The 22,161-nt window shown below is 46.7% G+C and overlaps 1 protein-coding gene across 2 annotated transcripts in view; it reads right to left on the minus strand.

Annotated features, from left to right (window-relative positions):
- Positions 1-17,816: 17,816 nt before the first annotated feature.
- Positions 17,817-22,161, minus strand: part of SEMA6C (semaphorin 6C) — a 280,483-nt gene continuing 276,138 nt past the window's right edge. For both annotated transcript variants that reach the window (XM_040333776.1, XM_040333777.1), the window contains one exon: positions 17,817-20,727. In XM_040333776.1, the coding sequence (XP_040189710.1) occupies positions 19,484-20,727 (1,244 nt within the window). In that variant the 3' untranslated portion in view covers positions 17,817-19,483. The remainder of the gene's footprint in view (positions 20,728-22,161) is intronic.

Genomic DNA, 22,161 nt, shown 5'->3' on the forward strand with positions numbered 1-22,161 from the left:
CACCACCCCTGTGCTGAGTGCTCGGGTCTGTACACCTGCTGTGCCCATTATGAGGGGTTCCCACCATCCCTGTGCTGAGTTACCGGGTCTGCACACCTGCTGTACCCATTATAAGAGGTTCCCATTATCCTTGCTGCATTTATTGTAGATGGTGGAGAATGCGGGCACCACAGTTAGCACTTATGCCTTGGAGCACTGAGGTCCTCAGTTGGAAATCATGGTCAGGACCCCTGCTGTGCCCATTATGAGGGGTTCCCGCCATCCCTGTGCTGAGTTCCCGGGTCTGTACACCTGCTGTGCCCATTATGATGGGTTCCCATTATCCTTGCTGCATTTTTTTTTGTAGATGGTGGAGAATGCGGGCACCACAGTTAGCATTTATGCCTTGGAGCACTGGGGTCCTCAGTTTGAAATCATGGTCAGGACCCCTGCTGTTTCCACTATGAGGGGTTCACACCATCCCTGTTGGATTCTTTATTTTAAGATAACCAGAGGAACAAGGACACACAAAGGTAGGCAGAGAAACCCAAAGCTCCCAGGCGGAAGAAACCGAGTCTGGAATTATGGTAGAGAAATCAGATTGTTGGAGCATCTTGTTGATTCGGTTTGATTCCGCCCACCAGTCTCCATGTATTATAAAAACATAATTTTTTTAGGGTGGACTGGCCCTTTAAGGAAGAATGTCAGCTTTTTACCCTGTGTGACAACCCCATCCAAAAACCTGACTACATTCATCCCGCCCCCCATGTCTTGTAGGAGCCCCCCCCGCTGTCAGAGGCCGTATCACACGTATGGTGTTGGGATGTGTTTATTCCCGGAGGCACTCTCTGTTATTTTTTCCCACCGTCCTCAACTCTGACGTTTGACAAAACCTTACAAGACGGTAACGATTTTACAGATCTGATGTGGTAGCGCCAAGACATCAATCACGGCACCGCGGTGCAATTTAATCCTCTATCATTAGGCAATCCGTCTACTTAGCCACACCGCCGACGCCTTATAAATCTTGTGAGAAAATGCTTTGTGTCCACCAACCTCCCCGATGTTTATTGATAACCTTTCTTCCAAGAAACATATCTATCTCTACATAGATGGATAGATAGATAGATAGATAGATAGATAGATAGATAGATAGATAGATAGATAGATAGATAGATAGATAGATAGATAGATAGATAGATAGATAGATAGACAGACGGATAGACGGATAGATAGATAGATAGATAGATAGATAGATAGATAGATAGATAGATAGATAGATAGACAGACGGATAGACGGATAGACGGATAGATAGATAGATAGATAGATAGATAGATAGATAGATAGATCAGGGCCGCCATCAGGGGGTACAGGCAGTACTCCTGTAAGGGGCCCGGAGGTCCCCAGGGGCTCATGTGGCAACCTCCTTTTTTTATATTGATTTAGAAAAAAAATTGTAAGGGGCCCGGAGGTCCCCAGGGCCCCCCGATGGCAACCCCCCCTTTTTTTTATTTTTATAAAAAAAATGTTTTAATTTTTTTAATATATTTTTTTAATTTCTTTTTATTAAAGGGCCCAGAGGCCCCCAGGGCACCGGGTGGCAACCCCCCCTTTTTTTATATATATTTTTTATTATTATTAAAGGGCCCAGAGGTCCACAGGAGCCCGGAGGTCCCCGGATGGCAACCCCCTTTTTTTAAAATGACAGCAATTGATGGGGCACAGAACCGGCAATTGATGGGCACAGTAGCTGCGTTTGATGGCACCGTGGCGGCAATTGATGGGTACAGTGGCTGCGTTTGATTGCACAGTGGCAGCAATTTATGGGTACAGTGGCTGCGTTTGATTGCACAGTGGCAGCAATTTATGGGTACAGTGGCTGCGTTTGATTGCACAGTGGCAGCAATTTATGGGTACAGTGGCTGCGTTTGATGGCACAGTGGCTGCATTTGATGGGCACAGTGGCTGCATTTGATGGGCACAGTGGCTGCGTTTGATGGGCACAGTGGCTGCGTTTGATGGCACAGTGGCTGCGTTTGATGGGCACAGTGGCTGCGTTTGATGGGCACAGTGGCTGCAATTGATTTTTTTTTTTCAGTTTGTTTGCGCCCCCCAAAATTTTTGAGCACCAGCCGCCACTGGGTTCCCCTACCATTTCAAGTGATGACCCCCCTACATATCTGGACCCTCCAAAACACCGACGCACGTATGACATTAAAAAAGAGCAATAAGCCCCCAAGATAGGATGGTTAATGGGATTGACAATAGTAAATGCACTGGTTCAATGCCAAGGGGTACAACTCAATATCACAGCAAGGTGAATAGGATTGATGTTCTTCCCCTTTACCGCCAGCCAGGGGTCCTTGCCTGAAACGCTCTGGGTGAGTGAAGAATGACGCTGCAAGTGGTAATAAACAACAATGAATGCAACAAATATCCCTGCTATGGTATACAGGGGTCGCAACTATCCAAAGGGGCCCAACTGCAGTCAAGCAGACCCTAGGGAAACACCGCCCAGTGTCCAGTGGGTAAAAATCCAGTATGCCGGTGATGGGGCCCTTTAACCGTAGCACTCAACCTTCAAGGTTACGGTCTCTGTAATAACGCAAAGGTAAAGGTATCTTCACAAAGTGATGATCTTTGGTTTCTCACTTTACAATCCCTGCATTATTAAAGAGAACCTGTCATGGCAGCTTATACCGATCACATTTTGAGTCTTGCTCCCCCCTTGTAGTAGCGTGCTGTCTATTCTATTTATTGTGGCATACCAGTAGGTAGATTCAGTACGAGTTAGGCCGACTTATCAGTAGATAAGCCGGCCTAACTCAGAATCTACGCCGACTTATGTTTAAGTGTATTCTCAAACAGAGATACGCTTAAACATATCTAAGATACGACGGCTTGCGCCGTCCTATCTTAGATTGCAATATTTCGGATGGCCGCTAGGTGGCGCTTCCATTGCGGTCAGCGTAGAATATGTAAATGAGTAGATACGCCGATTCACGAACGTACGCTCGGCCGACGCAGTAATTTTACGCCGTTTACGTTAGAGATAGGCCGCCTAAAGTTAGAGCTTAGCCCTACATAGAATAGTAATGTTAAGTATGGCCGCCGTTCCCGCATCGAGATTCGAAATGTTTACGTCGTTTTCATAAGTCGTCCGTGAATCGGGATTTACGTCGTTTACGACCACGTCAAAATCAATAGGCCCGTGCGGCGTACTTAGCCGCAATGCACACTGGGAAATGTAGGTGCCCGACGCATGCGCAGTAAAAAAAAACCGTCAAAAACGTAAGATCAAGCCTTATTAACATAAAACACGCCCCCCTTACACTCATTTGAATTCGGCGCCCTTACGCCCGCCCGCTTTAGGCTACGCCGCCGTAACATAGCAGGCAAGTACATTGTGAATCATGTACTTGCCTCGCTGACTTACGGCGGCGTAGCTTAAATGCCTTAAGCTACGCCGCCGCAAAGTTGCGGCAACGTACGTGAATCTAGGCACAGGATTCTGATTACCGGTGCCACCGCGTCTTATGGTCACACCGTTGTTTACATAAGAGCGCCGCCATAACTGGTGCGGCTTTCGTTAAGCCAAGCGGCGCGCTTCAGTTATGTACAAACGGCGGAGGAAGGAACAGCTGCAGTAGGTTGGAGCCGGGGCGCTACGCGGACCTTGTCTGATTGAGGACAGCCTGTTCTGTGCAAATGATACAAGCTGTTCTAAGCATGACGGAAATTGGACAGCGGCATTAGGTATAATAAATGATGTATGGAGAATACTCAGCCGCCATGCCTGTAAATCAGGCCGATCCGTAAAAGAGGTATTTAATATTTATTAATCCCTGCGGATAAATCACACTGAGGAGGCGGCTTGTAATGCCTCCTGTAATTTGTACCCTGATCAATGTGCGGCTTCCAGATCCATTTCTCTGTCTCTCGCGCTCTTTTCTCCAACTCTCATTTGTCTCTCCCCTTCTCTATATCATTATCTCTTCCCTCCATCCTACTCCATCTCTCCTGCTCTCCTTTCCTCTGCTCTCCTTTCCTCTGCTCTCCTTTCCTCTGCTCTTCTTTCTGTCTCCTGCCCTCTTCCTCCTTCTCCTCCCCACCTCCCCATGTTTTTCATGTTCCACTTTCATATCTCTTTTTAATTCCATTCCTCTCCTTTCTTCTCCTCTTCCTCCCCGATTTGAAATCCTCTACTCGTTCCTCCTCTCCCCTTCCTACCAGCCCCTTCTCTCCATTTTCTCTCCTCTTCTCCGCTCCTTTTCATTTCCATTCTTTTTCCAACTCCTCTCTTCTTCTCCTCCTCTACCTTTCCTCTCCTCTTCTTCCACTTCCTTCTCCTTCATTCCCCCTCCCCACCTCTTCCCTTCCTTCTTTCCTCCCGACTCCTCCTTTCTTTTTACTTCTCTCCTCTTTCCTTCCCTCCTCTCAGCTTCTCTCCCCCTCTCTTCTCCTCTCTCACTCTCTTCTCCTCCTCTCCCTCTACTTTTTGCCTCTCTTCGCCTGCTTTTCTCCTCCACTCCTTTTCCTTTCCATTCTTTCTCTCTCCGCACAACTCCTCTCTTCTTCTCCTCCTCAACCTTTCCTCTCCTCTTCTCCCACTTCCTTCTCCTTCATTCCCCCTCCCCACCTATTCCATTGCCTCTTTCTTCCCTACTACTCCTTTATTTTTCCTTCTCTCACTCTTTCCTTCCCTTCCCTCCTCTCTCTCCCCGCAGCTTCTCTCCCTCTTTCTTCTCCTCTCTCACTCTCTTCTCCTTCTCTCCCTCTACTTTTTGCCTCTCTTTGCCTCTTCACCTGCTTTTCTCCTCCTCTCCCTTTCCTACCAGCCCCTTCTCTCCATTTTCTCTCCTCTTCTCCTCCCCTCCTTTTCCATTCCATTCTTTCTCTCTCTGCACAACTTCTCTCTTCTTCTCCTCCTCAACCTTTCCTCTCCTCTTCTCCCACTCCCTTCTCCTTCATTCCCGCTCCCCACCTTTTCCATTGCCTCTTCCTTCTTTCCTCCCTACTCCTCCTTTCTTTTTCCTTCTCTCCTCTTTCCTTCCCTCCTCTCAGCTTCTCTCCCCCTCTCTTCTCCTCTCTCACTCTCTTCTCCTCCTCTCCCTCTACTTTTTGCCTCTCTTCGCCTCTTCACCTGCTTTTCTTCTCCGCTCCTTTTCCTTTCCATTCTTTCTCTCCGTACAACTCCTCTCTTCTTCTCCTCCTTAACCTTTTCTCTCCTCTTCTCCTACTTCCTTCTCCTTCATTCCCCCCCCCCCACCTCTTCCATTCCCTCTTTCTTCTTTCCTCCCTACTCCTCCTTTCTTTTTCCTTCTCTCCTCTTTTTCCTGCTGTCAATCAAATCCAATAACGCGGGCACCGGGGGGCGGGGCCGAGTCCGGCATTCGTGTCTATGGACACAAATGCTGGACTAGGGAGTGCGCTCGCAATGTAACCCCCTTGGCAAAGCGCTTCCCAGAGGGGGGTTATCTGATGCGGGGAGGAGCCGAGGGGCCCCAGAAGACAAGGATCGGGGGCCACTCTGTGCAAAATGAGCTGCACAGCGGAGGTAAGTATGATAAGTTTGTTATTTAAATAAAAAATATGAACCTATAGTATCACTTTAAATTAGATTTGGGTGATGTGACCTTTTAAAATAACAAGCTACCAATTTGTTTGTCAGCTAATAGGAACGGGGCCCATTTGCTTCCACCGGATTAGACAGGTATATTGTTATCTCCCCCTCCCCCACCTCTCCAAGACAGCTTCCAATTACAAGCATGGAGTTAATGTCCTTTCAAGATATGCGGCATCCAAAGCCAATGACATCAGCCGCACACATGGCGGAGGGATTAGACCTTCTGCCAATCTTCTCCCCTCCTTGTTTATGGTTCATGGTCGTCCGGCACACCTGTTCCCCTCTCGCTCCTGTCATATTCTCCTAAGCTGATGCAGTAAGACCTCCGATACCGACCCGGGTCAAGTTACTAAGCAAAGTTACTCTGTCTCTTCCATAACATTAGCTTAGAGTTTACTGCTGAAAGTGATCCTGTCGACTGTAAAGCGTGAAGTCAACCATTATTACGTCTTCTGTCCCTCATCAACTGCCAACTGCCATTTTCGGACTTCGTTTAGAGACTGACCATTCGGGCACTCGGGCACTGCCCGAGGGCCCCATGCCACTAGGTGTCCCCATCAGGGATGCCAGCCTCTCTAAGATTATAGCTGCCCCGCCTCTCCAGTACCTTTTCAGTGTGTATGTGTATTCTGTGTCTATGTATACTGTGTGTGTATATTGTGTGTGTGTCTGTGTGTGTATACTGTGTATGTATACTGTATGTGTGTGTGTGTATACTGTGTGGCCCCATAATCTATTGCCTGGGGGCCCTATAATCTCCTATTGCCCGGGGGCCCCATAATCTCCTATTGCCCGGTTGGCCACATAATTTCCTATTGCCTGGGGGCCCCATAATCTCATATTGCCCGGTGGGCCCATAATCTCCTATTGCCTAGGGGGCCATAATCTCCTATTGCCCGGGGGCCCCATAATCTCCTATTGCCCGGTGGGCCCATAATCTCCTATTGCCCGGTGGGCCACATAATTTCCTATTGCCTGGGGGCCCCATAATCTCCTATTGCCCGGTGGGCCACATAATTTCCTATTGCCTGGGGGCCCCATAATCTCCTATTGCCCGGTGGGACCATAATCTCCTATTGCCTGGGGGCCCCATAATCTCCTATTGCTTGGGGCAGGGCTGTATCCTGGCCCAGGCCAACAAGTCCTAGGCCTAGGGCAGCACGTTGCAGGGGGGCAGCACGGAAAGAGTCCCCGCCGGCTTGCGCTATTAGTGTAGCACTGTTAGTGTAGCACCAGTCTAATGGGGCGGACTGGGCAGAGAGGCAAGCATCTGACAACTGTAGGGGGGGGGCGGAGCTTCTAATTTTGACTGTCCTATCATCCTGGACCACAAACCTTCCTCACTGTGCTCCATTTTTTCTGCTGTACCATTGGCATGATTATATCTTTTTAGTTCTCTCCATAAAATTATCAGAATTTTGTGCCTAAAATAGAACTATAGGAACACTTTTTTTTTCATTTTGGATAGAGTAAGGGCAAGGGAAGGGCAGGTCTTTAACAGCAAGGGGTGTGGCCTTGACAGGAAGGGTGGGTCATATTTAAATTAGGGGTGCACGAGTTTAGTCAGGCCTAGGTCAGCACAAAACCTAAATACATCACTGGCCTGGGGGCCCCATAATCTCCTATTGCCCGGTGGGCCCATAATCTCCTATTGCGCAGGGGGGCCCCATGAGTTGTCAGTCCGCCCCTGCATCATCATCAATGTACCAGGACCCCTCTGGACTACATGGCTGGTGATCATCACAATAAATGTTTTTTTCTTTTTCTTGTTTAAGACATTTAAGAAATTTCAGTCCTACAAATCCCGAGTTTGCAGAAGCTTCCGATGGTCCAGGTGGGGATTCTGCCTTCCCTCGCATATGAAGATATGTACTTTACCAGTCACATCGTCGTCAATGTATCTGGGCCCCCCTGGACCACATGGCAGGTGATCATCACAATAAATAGCTTTTTCAGAATTGAATAAAATCTCTATTATGTTTCTTTCTACGGGACGCCCAGAAAAATTGCTTTTCGATCGAATTATCTCCGCACCAGACAAAAAAAAGCAGCCAACGTTGAGAACATTCCGTCATTTGCTTCCTTGGCTTTTCACACCAGCTGCAAAACATCACACAAAGCTCTTTAAAATCGCTGTACACAAAAGCTTATTCATGCCGCTTCAGGTTGTATACATATTTCGCCTCGCTGAAAGGATCCCAATGCTCGGTATCTCTTTCAGACAAGATTGGAGAAAATACTTTAACATGATTGCATTTAGAGATAAAAAAAAAAATGTGTAGCTTCCGAACACACATAAAGCTTAAATATATAAAATGTCTGAAGGAACTAATTTGCCCGGAACAACCACTTTCTACTGAACTGCCATTTTCCCCGGTGCATAATAAAGAAAAAAATGTGATTAACTGCCGCAGAAAACAAAAAGACGTTGGTATTAAACGAGGCTCGATTTCTTCTTCAGATTTTATATTAAAAATAAAAGGGGTTGGATTCTGTTTATCTATCAAAGTCTTGATCTGGGTAGGAGAGAAATACTGGTCAGAGCGGTGGTTCTCAACCTGGGGGTCGGGACCCCCTCGGGGGGTCGAATGATGATTTGCCAGGGGTCACCAAATCCTGGGCTGTTCCAGAAGACACGGGTCTCCCAGCCTTTTCTCGGCCCAACCCCCCGCCAGCACTGCCACTCATCCCAACTCTCCGCCAGCACTGCCACTCATCCCAACTTCCCGCCGGGACCGCCACTCATCCCAACTTCCCGCCGGGACCGCCACTCATCCCAACTCCCCGCCAGCACTGCCACTCATCCCAAATCCCCGCCAGCACTGCCACTCATACCAACTCCACGCCAGCACTGCCACTCATCATCCCAACTCCCCGCCAGCACTGCCACTCATCCCATTCCCCCCACTAGCACTGCCACTCATCCCAACTCCCCGCCAAACACTGCCACTCATCCCAACTCCCCACCAGCAGTGCTACTCATCCAAACTCCCCGCCAGCACTGCCACTCATCCCAACTCCCTGCCAGCACTGCCACTCATCCCAACTCTCTGCCAGCACTGCCACTCATCCCAACTTTCCACCAGCACTGCCACTCATCCCAACTTCCCACCGGGACCGCCACTCATCCCAACTCCCCGCCGGCAGTGCCACACATCCCAACTCCCCGCCAGCACTGCCACTCATCCCAACTCCCCGCCAGCACTGCCACTCATCCCAACTCCACGCCAGCACTGCCACTCATCCCAACTCCCCTCCCCTATTAGAGGGATGGGGGGAAAAAAACAAGAAATTAGGATAGAGAGAGATAAAATGGAAAGAAAGGAGAACAAAGAGAAAGAGTGGTACATCCTAAAATGTACCATAAGGGGTTTTAATACTGTACGAGTGGAAGGGACTTAGGGAGCGCTAAATGTCTGTAAGTTAGGGGCGCAAACTACTTGTCTTGCCTTGGGTGCTGACAACCCTTGCTAGGAAAATAATTTTACTGTTAGGAGTGCCCACAACTTTGGAAATGTTATCAAGGGGTCCCGGCACTAGAAAGGTTGAGAACCATTGGGTCAGAGAGACTACCCAGTGTTGACTCTAATGTTGACCTTTTAAATAGTTGACCTGTTGAGACCATCCTTTGGGATTTATTTGCCAGTTATAGAAGCATTGCTAGGGATTTCTCCAGGAGATTGAAACCATGGGCACTAAAATCAGATGCAAACTTAACCTTTGACTATTATGCAGTTGATGCCCTTGAGGGATTCAAACCCAAGCCTTCAGGACTAGATTTCAAACAACTCAGCCACAACATGCCAAGTGTTTCAACTGTTCCTGGGTACATACTGTATGATCAAATGTTGGTCGTGGGGTGGGACTCTATTTGTCTATCAAAGTAATGTCTCTGGGTAGAAGAGCCATGTCTCTGGGATGTAGAGACATGCTAGTGAAAATACCTAGTGTTAACTCATGGTGACCTGTAGTGTAGTCAGATGCCATTTTCCCCACTACTACTATGTAGTTGAGGTCCTTGAGGGAATCAAACTCAGTACCCAAGCATTCAAAACTAGCTTGCAAACAACTTAGCTACAACATATCAAATGTTTCAGCTATTCCTGGCTACATACAACCAAATATTGGTTGTCTCTGAGGAGGAGCTAACCAAGAAGGCCTAAAAACAGTAAACCACTGAACTACGGATGGGCCTACAGAAGACCTCCATGAGAGCTTTGGACAAAATTAATATTACATGCAGCCACCTTGCAGTGTCCATTTTGATGGACTTCTTTTGCTTTTATATGTATCGGGATGATTCAAGTTCACTTTATAGGGCCTCACCACCCATGGGCGTCCGCAGAACTTTTTTCAGGGGGGGGCATCATTTTAGGGTCACCCATGCGCCGCCCCTTTTCAACAATGTCATTATCACATTGCCATGGTCAGAGACTTCAGGCGAAATACAGTCCCTAGGATAAGTAATGGATAATGGCCGACAGGCTCTCTGGTGGCGCTGGGCAGTGTGGCTCTCTCTCTGGTGGCGCTGGGTAGCGTGGCTCTCTGGTGGTGCTGGGTAGAGTGGCTCTCTGGTGGCGCTGGGCAGTGTGGCTCTCTGGTGGCGCTGGGCAGTGTGTCTCTCTCTCTGGTGGTGCTGGGCAGTGTGGCTCTCTCCCTGGTGGCGCTGGGTAGCGTGGCTCTCTCTCTGGTGGCGCTGGGCAGCGTGGCTCTCTCTGGTGGCGCTGGGCAGCGTGGCTCTCTCTCTGGTGGCGCTGGGCAGCGTGGCTCTCTCTCTGGCTTCTGCCAAGCACACGCCTCTTTCTTTGTCCTGTAGCACTAACTCCCTCAGCTTTTTTCCAGGCTGCAGTCTCTCAATCTCTCTCTTGATCAAGCTGTAGCCTCCTTCCTGTGGAAAATGGGGCAGCCAATCTTCAGGACTATATGTCCCATGATGCTCTCCTCTCCTAGTCTCCTTTCATTGGCCCTCAGTTATGGCCAATGGGGAAGGAACGGAGCGGGCAGGAAGCTGGGCGGGGAACCTGGTGAGAGCCGCTGTCTCTTCTCCCTGGGGGGCGAGCGGGGGAAACCTCTGACAGCCTGCAGCTTGCCTTTCCCCTGTCACACGCTGCCAAGTCCTCTGCTGAACTGAGCAAGGAAAAGAGCCCGCAGTCACACTACACTGTTGAGGTGCTTGGCAGGGCCGATCCTAGGGTCACAGACGCCTAGGTGCAGAAATATTTCTGGCACCCCCCACATGGGCGTGGTCATCTTACCAACTCCTCCCCTTTACAAATGTTTCCATGGCAACGACTCAAACACAGGGATGCTCCTCTAACATGGACAAGGAGAACACATGTCAGGCACGGACCGCCCCCCAGCGATGTCACTGCACGGCTGGTCTCTCTCCACCTCAGAGACAACCGCTGCTTTGCTCTCTTCCTCTGACAGGAGGAGGGAGGGGGGGACGGGCTTGGGCAGGAAACACAGTGGCGGCGGCGGTGACCGGCAGAGAGAGCCGCCTATGGAAACGGACAAGGAGAGGAGGAGGAGGAGGAGGGAGGGGAACACTCTGGTGCTTCAGTGCCCACACCTTTGTGGCGCCTGTGTGCACTGCACCCCACGCACCTGCCTAGGATCAGCCCTGGTGCTTGGCAGCACCTTGATGGTGTTACCACGCTGGCTGCCCGCACCCCCATAGCAACGCCACTGTGCTGATTGTGCCTATACGATCCCTGATTCCAGGGGGGGTGGGCACTGGACCCCCCTTGCCCCTACCTGCAGACGCCCATGTCACCACCCATCCCGGGTTTAATAAACAAGACACATTCATTGCTGTATTTTGTAGAGTAGAAATAAAGTCTACATTAAGACTTCTCACTTTGTTTCTAGGCACCCCTTAACCGATCACCTTGGATAAAATGAATAGAATATAGCAATATCTAACTGGCTAAGGGCTCTCAGACAATGACGGCTCATGGTTAGATGCCCTCTCGAGACGACTTTCTTTTTGTTGTCCGGCTCGGTCTCTGTGACTCGTAACATTCCTATCTCTTTTTTCATTTCCTTTCCGGAGCCTCGGCTCATGAATATATTCACACTTCCACTCTAACGGCTGTTTCGTATTCATGCTGCTTCTCCGATACCATGATTGAAAAATACACAGAATTAGATTCCGGAGAATGGCAGCAGCAGTAAGGGGCCAGGGAATAATATCAAAGGGGGCAAGTCGATTATTTTTCTTGAGGTCTCCAAATGAGTTGACCTATTATGCGTCACCATAGAACCTCTTTTCAGAGCACTTCTTTAATCTTTTACCATTATAATTGGCCTTTATTTAACTCTGCATTTTCTTCATCTCCCGCGGCTTAGAAAAGATACGGGTACCGTGTTATGTAACTCAAAGAGAACCTGTTGACAGACCATTCATTTCAACAACAGTTGTCTTATTGATTTTAGTCTTGTAATTTACCTGTAAAAGCCTCCCTTGTGTAGACATCTAAAAAGCCCTGAGACTGCTGCTGAGTTCCGCCATCTTGAATGTGATATCAGCAGTAGAACCAGAAAACCAGCTGTCATTGATATGCAATAGTCTGGCAGCTTACCTGTTTCCATCTCTCCATTAAGAGGCCTGACTCTGTTCTGGTTATATTCTTATGTCCTCTCCTTCCTGTATGGCCCCACCCAGGCCATCCCAGGAAGTCTATATTAACTGTTGCACTACAGGCCTGCAGTGCTGTTTAACAGTGTTGCTTTTTTTAAGTTCCTGTCTGCAGTGTGCTACGTTTATCTCTCTGTGTACTGTTTTGGCTCGTCCCTGACTTCTCCTGTTTGCCTGTGCCCTTGACCTTTTTGCCTGTCCCTCGGTTACCCCTGTCTGCCTGTTGCCCTGACCTCAGCTTATCCATCACTTCCATTTGTCCTGCTTGCTGCTTCCCCTCTATCTCTGTGGAGCGCAACCTAGGGGATCCCAGGGGTCGCGACCTGGGCCCAGCTGCGGCGAAGGCCATCCTCACCACTAGAGGCTCTGGTGAACACAAAGCTGGTTCTTAGACTCCGCACCCTGGGCGATCTTGGGTTCACGCTTCCTCTCAGATAGCAGCAGTCGGCTATAGGGTTCACTACCCTGAGGTGCATCCCTGACCCCTACAGGTGCACTTGTCACCTGGCCACAGGTGACGTGACACCAGCGTGAATTAACCCCTACGGTTTTTATCATTAATATTTTTAGAGCTTTGGTGAAATATTAGGGTTCTAAACAGACCCCTGATGTCTCACGTTTGAGATAAAAAAAAGGACATAGCTCTCACCATCCATTTCTCTGCAGCCTCAGCTGCACTGAACAATTGTACTTTTGTGATGGATCAGGTAAAATGCCAATTTTCTATGCATTCTTTTTTATACCACAAAGCCTATATTTTTGTATATAAAAGTGCTTTCTTATTCCCTACTAAGAACTGACCGCTAGCAGCTTCTCTGACTGCCCATGTGAGGTATAATGTTTCAGTACAACAGCGGACTCTTATCATTAACTCCTTACAGCAGTGTTTCTCAATTCCAGTCCTCAGGCCCCCCCAACAGGTCAGGTTTTCAGGATTTCCATTATTTTGCACAGGTGATTTGATCAGTTTCACTGCCTTAGTAATCACCACAGCCTTTTCATCTGAGGGAAATCCTGAAAACCTGACCTGTTGGGGGGGCCTGAGGACTGGAATTGAGAAACACTGCCTTACAGTAACACATACCTTGAGCACGGCTCCAGAGTGGTTCTTCTTGGGCATGCACCTAACTATATAGGTTTAATCAGGACGGGACGGGACAGATTGGTCTGATCCAAAACCCTTTTTGTGGTCAAGTCCCCTTTTCATGAATACATTTACATCAACCGTATACAACAGGCACAGGCATGCTTTCTAGGCTGACACGTAGACCCATACAAGACCATTTTTAAATTTTTATTTCATCTTTATTTTTGATTTTTTTTTGTTACAAATTGTACATTCAATGTCTTTATAAAAAATGCAGATGATGCCAGTCCTTACACAGGGACAAAAGGTTATTGACTCAAGTGAGCAGCACAGCCTGTGGGTTCGGGGGGTGTTGGGGGTGTGAGGGGGGATTGCGCTTTTAATGAGGGAATATGATGGTGTAATTTTGTTATTCGGGATCCTGTGTAAATTTTTTGCATGGTTCACAACCTTACAATTTGTCTTAGGTGCCCATTACCTACTAACTAAAATCGCAATCCAAAGAGGTAACAAAATCACATATATTCATATGTTTATATATACCGTATATATATATATTTTTTGCCTTTGTGGATCTGTTGCAAGTGAGCATTCAAGTGTACATTGTTGGATGGTAAAGGTTGGTCGCTTGGCCTTGGAGGATTGAGGTGTTTTCATAGTAAGGAGCGTGGTGCAGTGTCCAAGGTACTCTCTGATCAGATAGGAGATATATCCTTCCAGAGAGATGTTACAACCCATCCCATCCTCCATAGGAAATACACCTATTGGAGCATAGCCATTGGGAAACCTCTAGGTCATTTTACCTTGTAATTAATGATAGCATAGTATCACCCTTTGCGTTTACAAAAGTATGGCCCGGATTCACAAAGCACTTACGCCGACGTATCTCGAGATACGCCGCGTAAGTGTAACTATGCGCCGTCGTATCTGTGCGCCGTGCCCACAAAACTAGATACGCCTGAAAATAGGCTTCCTACGACCGACGTAACTTGCCTACGCCGTCGTATCGTGGGCACATATTTACGCTGGGCGCATTTGCCGCTCCCATAGATTTTCTATGCACATATGCAAACGTAGTTGCGCCCGGCGCATCATATACGCGGTTTGCGTAAGTCGTATGTCCGGCGTAATTTATTCCCCATATAGGAGGCGCAACTCATGCAAAGGTATGGACCAGGGAACAGAGCCATCGTATCTTTTGACGTTTACGTTGTACGTGAATATGACTAGGCGTAGGTTACGTTCACGTCGTAGGCAGTGATCAGGCGTATCTTAGGCAGTTGTTCCGACGTGATTCTGAGCATGCGCACTGGGATGCGGCCAGGGGACGGCGCATGTAATGTTCGTTTTAAGTACTTCTATGACGCTTGGCCCATCATTTGCATGAGGTCACGCCTCATTAGCATGGCTCACGCCCACTTCCACTTACACTGACTTACGCAGAGGAAACCCAGCGAATCCAGTGCTTGCCTCTGTGCGCTACGCCGGCGTAGCCTAAAAGAGATACGCTACGTCGGCATAAATATGCGCCGTTGTATGTGAATCCGGGCCATAGTCTGCAATTTAAATATAGACTGTATGGTTAAAAGTTTGTGAACACCAAACCTTTACATCTATCTATGTCCATTCCAAAAACCATGGCCGTTAATATGGAGTTGGATCCACACCTCCCTCCTTTGTGGCTATAACAGCCTCCACTTTTAGGGGAAGGCTTTTTACAAGATTTTGAAGGGTGCCTATGGGAATTTGTGCCCATTTAGCCAAAACAACATTTGTAAGTTCTGACGTTGGGTGAGAAGCTTGCAATTGGGGTTCCAGGTCATTCTAAAAGGGTTTGGTTGGGGGTCAGGGCTCTGAGCAGGCCACTCAAGATCCTCCACACCAAACTGATCAAGTCAACTGTTCTTAAACTAGAAGAGCTGGCCTCATAATAAGTGTTCTACTTAATTTTAAGTGTTCGATAAGGTTGAGGCCCAGGCTTTCTGAAGGCAACTTAAGTTCCTCCACAACAACCTCATCAAACCATGTCTTTATAGAGCCGGCTTTGTGCGCAGGGCACAGCCATGATGGAACTAAAACGTTTTTCTAAACTGTTGCCACAAAGTAGGAATTGTTTAAAATGTTTTTGTATGCTATAGTACTAAGAGCCGGTTCACACAGCCGCGGCACGACTTTGGGGGAGACTCTGCAAGTCGTCCTGAAGACGACTTCAGAGGCGACCTGCAAAACGACTTCTGTATAGAAGTCAATGCAGGTCGCCCTGAGCCGCCCCTGAAGTCCTACAGGAACCTTTTACTAAGTCGGAGCGACTTGCGTCACTCCTATTAGAACGGTTCCATTGCATTAAATCGCCCAAGTGTGAACCGGCAATAACAATACTCCTCAATGGAAACACCTTGGGGGAGAAGAAAATGGGACTTTACATGGGACGTGAGGGAAGCTTCACGCCCCCATCCCTATTATGAAGAGGGGGGGGGAAGGTTGGGACTTTAGATGAGGCGTGCATGGTGGAACCAATCAAATTCACATAGGTGTAAACATTTGTATGTTTCTTGGTAACCAATGATCGACATGGCATGAAACAGCATTGCACCCATTGAACATAAGAAATATTGATGTACAAGACAGACAGTATATGTAACAGCATGGCATAAACAAGTAAAGTTATATATCGCAATCCTCCATACAGTGGGGCAGACCCACGAAAAATGCAATATAAAAGAGGGTAAAACCATCTAAAATGTATCGATATAATGTGGGGTGCATCAAGGTGTGTTTGACGCGTTTCATGGACTTCTATCCACTCATCAGCAGCCAAATGCATCCTTGTTCTAGAAAGGAATATAGATACCAATATAGTTAACTCTTCCTATTGCGTTTGTCTACTGTGGTTTGTCAATAAATACGTCTATTGTTTAAGAGCAACGACCGGAGTGCGGATCATCTTTTCCTCACCAATATAGTTAGGTTTGAATGCCCATATGGGCATTGGGAGGAGAAAAAAAATAATTGAAAAGTGGATGGCCATGCCAGAGATATACTCACATATAGCCACAAAATTGGACCATGCAATACCACAAACCAGGGGTCGGCCTAAATGAGCCTGGCCCGGGAGCTGAGAGGGGGACCCAACTGGAAGTCCGAGAGCACAAACGCCACCCCCCATGGATGAATAGAAATTCTAGGATCTAATAAGTAAAAATGGTATATGTCTATAACAATATAAATCAATGGGATAAACCCAGAGATAAAAAATATATGGGGCCCATAGCCATGATGATGGGATAAATGCCATGGGTTTACTGTGGTGGATCCCAGCTGAAAAACTTTTAGATTCCATTTTTTGTTGAGTATATCTCTGGCATGGCCGTTCACTTTTCAATTTTTTTTTTCTCCACCCCATATGGGCATTCAGACCCAACTATATTGGTACCTATATTCCTTTCTAGAACAAGGATGCATTTGGCTGCTGATGAGTGGATAGAAGTTAATGAAACGTGTCAAACCCACCTTGATGCACCCCACATTATATCGATACATTTTAGATGGTTTTACCCTCTTTTAGATTCCATTTTTCGTGGGTCTGTTCCACTATATGGAGGATTGCGATATATACGGTAACTGTACTTGTTTATGCCATGCTGTTACATATACTGTCTGTCTTGTACGTCAATATTTCTTATGTTCAATGCGTGCAATGCTGTTTCATGCCATGTCGATCATTGGTTATTATTAAACATACAAATGTTTACACCTGTGTGAAATGAATTGGTTCCACCATGAACACCTCATCTATTGTCCCAACCTTCCCCCCTCTGTTCTTTGAAAACACCTGAAACTGATAATTTTTACTTTTTGCCATATAGTAGGTATGATGATAGGGTGCTTACAAATTACATCTGATGCATATTTCGGTCTTAGTTTTCAAAGAATGACTTTATTAAAAGTGCTTTCAGGCCTCGTACACACGATAGGTTAACCAGAGGACTACGGTCTGAAGGACCGTTTTCATCGGTCAAAACAGATCGTGTGTGGGCCCCAAAAGTCAACTTGCTTTAAAATTAACCGATGTATTCCTAACCGATAGGTCAAAACCGATCGTTAGTAGGCACGACTATCGGTTAAAAATCCCTGCATGCTCAGAATCAAGTCGACGCATGCTTGGAAGCATTTTTTTCAGCACGTGTTTTACGTCACCACGTTCTGACACGATCGGTTATTTAACCTATGGTCCTCTGGTTAACCTATCGTGTGTACAGGGCTTTAGTCAGCTTCATCGGTTAACCTATGACAACGGTCCTTCAGACCGTTGTCCTCTGGTTAACCTATCGTGTGTACAGGGCTTTAGTCAGCTTCATCGGTTAACCTATGACAACGGTCCTTCAGACCGTTGTCCTCTGGTTAACCTATCGTGTGTACGAGGCTTCAAAGGACACTAGTATGGCTCTTGAAACTTTACTACTAGCTCCAAAATACTCCATAGTTCGAGGACTAGATATTTATGAAAAATTGTATTTTCGTAATTATACAGCAAAGGGTGGCAGTGTTATATGAGCCAATGGAAAAGGCAAAGAGGCCTACAGTGTAGCCATGTATACTTTGGAGTACCAGTGTAGGTTAGTAAGATGTAGTAGTTTGTTCACAGATAGGTTTGTTGGTAGTGCCTTGGGGTTGGGGAGGTCATCAGTCTTTAATCTTTTAAAGCACTGGGGAAGCAAGCCAAAGCAAAGTAGGGGGGCGGGGGGAAACCCAAGGCACCCAACATCCTCAATCTGCCCATTACGACCTCAAAGGAGCAAAATCTCAACAGTGTACACGCATTGGAAAGCTGAGATGCTCCACAAGATAAAAAGCACCATTGTGGGGAAAAAAAAGGAACCCCCCCTCAGTGACAAAATAATCACAGACTTGTGTTGCTACAATCTCACTGTTCATAATACTAGGTTGAAATAAGGCACACATGTACACAGACTATCCATTGAGCTAATTGGATTTAAAATGGGGACAAAGCCACAAGGCCAAGGAGTGTCTCCATCTTGGCCACCTCTATCCGACCTTTCATAGTCCAAACAAGGAAAAAAAAGAGTCAACCCCATTCACTTTAAGCACACAGTGCTTATAGGTTGGCTGTTCTACGTCACCCTCATCTCAAATGATATTGAGTTGTAGCCAGTCACCGGTGATTTAGGGAACAGCCAGTACGGGGGTCAGTTTGCTGCGATACTGATGCGGTGGGAAAACGATGGTGCTGCGGTCTGTCTTTGTTACCTACACATGGTTGGATGGGTCACAAGGGTGTATTAGCTCAGGCACCATCAATAAAAAAAAAAAAAATCTTCATCTTTTTTTTTTTCAGTCCATACATTTCAGAATTAATAATATAGAAGTTAGTTTCTTGCCCCTACACAGTAGGGTAAATTAAAAACCTCCTTTTATATGGAGTTAGATTGTGAAATATATATATATATATATCTTTCTATATATACATAGATGTATATATAAATTAATTTACATTTGATCTATTCCTCTTGAGGTATCCATTCATGTCAACCAAGTTTGCCATTGAGTTCATGAGAGCCAGTTTCACGTTCTTCATTCAGGGTCTGTTTGGGCTCAGGGACACAGGTTCAGTTTATCGGAGTAATACATTTTTTTTAAGGATGATCTATGCTTCGCTTATGTGCCTCACTAAGTGCTGCCCAACCATCTACCAGAAATTGGGGCTTACTCTTTAGTATCCAGGCACATAGTAGACTGCAGGCCACTGAATGTCATCATGTGAAGGACGTCATCTGCTCCCAGTAAAGGCTTTCGACGTTAGGTAGAATACTTTAATTTTAACCATTAAGTCACCTGCCTTCGAAAAATGCTTTTCACGGGTTCTCCAACATAGAACAAGGCAGTTCCAAAATGTGTTGGTGGCATAGATTTGTTCATTGTTTCCCAACACATTGTAGTCCTTTTTTTCCGCAACACTCATATTTTGCTGGAGATGACGTAACAATAGATATTAGTTGTATGTTGCTGCGATCTAGGAAGTTTCAAAACACCAAGGCAAAAAAGTTCACAGCATCGTTTTTCACAGTTTGTCAACTGAGTTTAGAGTTGTCTTAAGTGTCCTTTGGTTGGTAGAGCAGCCAAATACGTGTCTTAATACTGAAACTGGTTTGCATCCTTTATGGGGGACGATGGGAGAAACACAGGGGCAGATGATACTTCTGGTCTCAAGGACAAGGTCCTTTTCACCATACCCCTCTGCATTGGAGTTTGCTCTGTGTAGCTATGCTGGCGGGAGAGATAGATGTTGTGGCTATCCATTGGCACTGGGGTGCCTGTAGAGTGCATCCTTGTGAGAAGTGGTGGAGGATGTTGTCTGGTTCCTTGACCCAGGCTATGTTGCCTGGAGACCAGCGGTCCTGGACCTATGTTCATGAGTTTGTGCCCAGAGGATAGAGAATGTCTTTGAGAGGGGTGCCTTGACTGTTTCTCCAGACAGGATTGAGGATTGACATCTGGCGGGATGTCCAATCTTCTGGGCAGACTGTCTCTCGGAAGAGTTGAGGAGCTGTAATAAGGAGCGCTTTCAGTTTCAGGAATTTGGGGCTGGACCCTGTTCATGAATGACATGGGTGAATGAGGGCTGACAGCTTGAGGGCTAATAGCCATCATGCCAGACATTTTTCTCGGTGAGCCACCACCTTCTGGAAGGTGTTTTAGAAGTTCCTCTAGAGTTGTCACTTCAACCCCTTTGGGGAGATAGCACTGCGAATGACGGATCATAGCCCTTTCAGAGTTGGGTATCTTCTTATCATCTGCATAGCTAGAAAGAGGCTGATCGTACCCATGCATGCTGCTCGGGAGGGCAACTGTGCTAGGAAACTGAAAGACCTGGGAATTGGAGACAGGAAAATGGAAAACCGGACTTTTGCTTTGGATTTCTTTGGCATTATTACAATTCTGATTTCTTTCCCATTGGTTCTTGAAGGCTTTGAGATTCTTCATTGGCAATTCTGGAGTGGATTCTGGAGTGGGGAGACCAGATAGTTCGGGATGGTCTTTTGATCCAGCTTTGGTTGTTTCTGCTTGCTGCTCTTTGTCTCCATGCAGGAGGGTGGTGTAGAGCTTCGGTGAGGTTGCTTCCATTCCGTCCTTTGACTGGGTGTCTAAAAGTCCATTCATCTTTGCCAGGCTTCTCAAAGATAGAGGCCGTTGTAGATTGGATTCTGGGTCCTTCCCAATGTGCTTGTTCTTCTGAAACATGTGGTTGCAGTAACAGGACACAAAAAGGCCTGAAAAGATGGATCCTACCACAAAGGCTACGAAGACACACCCGATGAGGAACGTGAAATGGACGGTCTTGGTGTCCTCATCGCCTGCAGCCTCCTGCCGCACACCTTTAGAGGAAACAGAAAACCGGGGTCAGAATCATTTTAAAAAATATACAAATCCTCAATCTGTTTTAGCAGTACAACATTTCCATCAGTTAGCACGATATTGACTTGCAGGGGCGGACTGACAACTCATGGGGCCCCCGGGAAATAGGAGATTATGGGGCCCCCGGGCAATAGGAGATTATGGGGCAACCGGGCAATAGGAGATTATGGGGCCCCCGGGCAATAGGAGATTATGGGGCCCCCATCAATAGGAGATTATGGGGCCCCCAGGCAATAGATTATGGGGCCACACAGTATACACACACAGTATACACACACACACACACAGAATACATACACACAATATACACACACAGTATACATACACACAATATACACACACAGTATACACACACACACAATATACATTACACACAGTACACACACACACACACACACACACACACACAGTATACATACACACCATTTACATACACACACACATTATACATACACACAGTATACACACACACACAGTATACATACACACAGTATACATACACACAGTATACACACACACAGTATACACACACACAGTATACATAAACACAGTACACACACAGTATACACATACACTATACATACACACAGTATACACACACACACACACACACACACACAGTATACATACACACAGTATACACACACACAGTATACATACACACAGTATACACACACACACACAGTATACACACACACAGTATACACACACACAGTATACATACACACAGTATACACACACACACACACACACACACACACACACAGTATACATACACACAGTATACACACACACACACAGTATACATACACACACACAGTATACATACACACAGTATACACAGACACACAGTATACATACACACAGTATACACACACACACAGTATACATACACACACACACAGTATACACAGTATACATACACACAGTATACACACGCACACACAGTATACATACACACAGTATAAACACACACATATGCAGTATACATACACAGTATACACACACAGACACACAATATACACACAGTATACACACACACACACACACAGAATACACACACACAGAATACACACACACACACACAAAGGTACTGGAGAGGTAGGGCAGCTATAATCTTGGGATTTAAAAATAAAACACAGATTTTGACACACTGTCCCTGGTTTTTCAGAGGCTGGCAACCCTAAAGGGACCCTGTAGTGGCATGGGGCCCTCGGGCAGTGCCCGAGTACCCAAATGGTCAGTCCGCCCCTGTTGACTTGTCATTCTATTCTACCGGATGGTTTCTCCTGCTTAAAGCACATGTTGCATTGAAATTCAACCGCTTTCCACTGTGCACCCAGGCCAAGGTGACAACCAAATACTTCCAGCAAGAGATCCTGTGAATGTGGAAC

This window comes from Rana temporaria, chromosome 13 (assembly GCF_905171775.1).
Source record: "Rana temporaria chromosome 13, aRanTem1.1, whole genome shotgun sequence".
NCBI classification, from domain to species: Eukaryota; Metazoa; Chordata; class Amphibia; order Anura; family Ranidae; genus Rana; species Rana temporaria.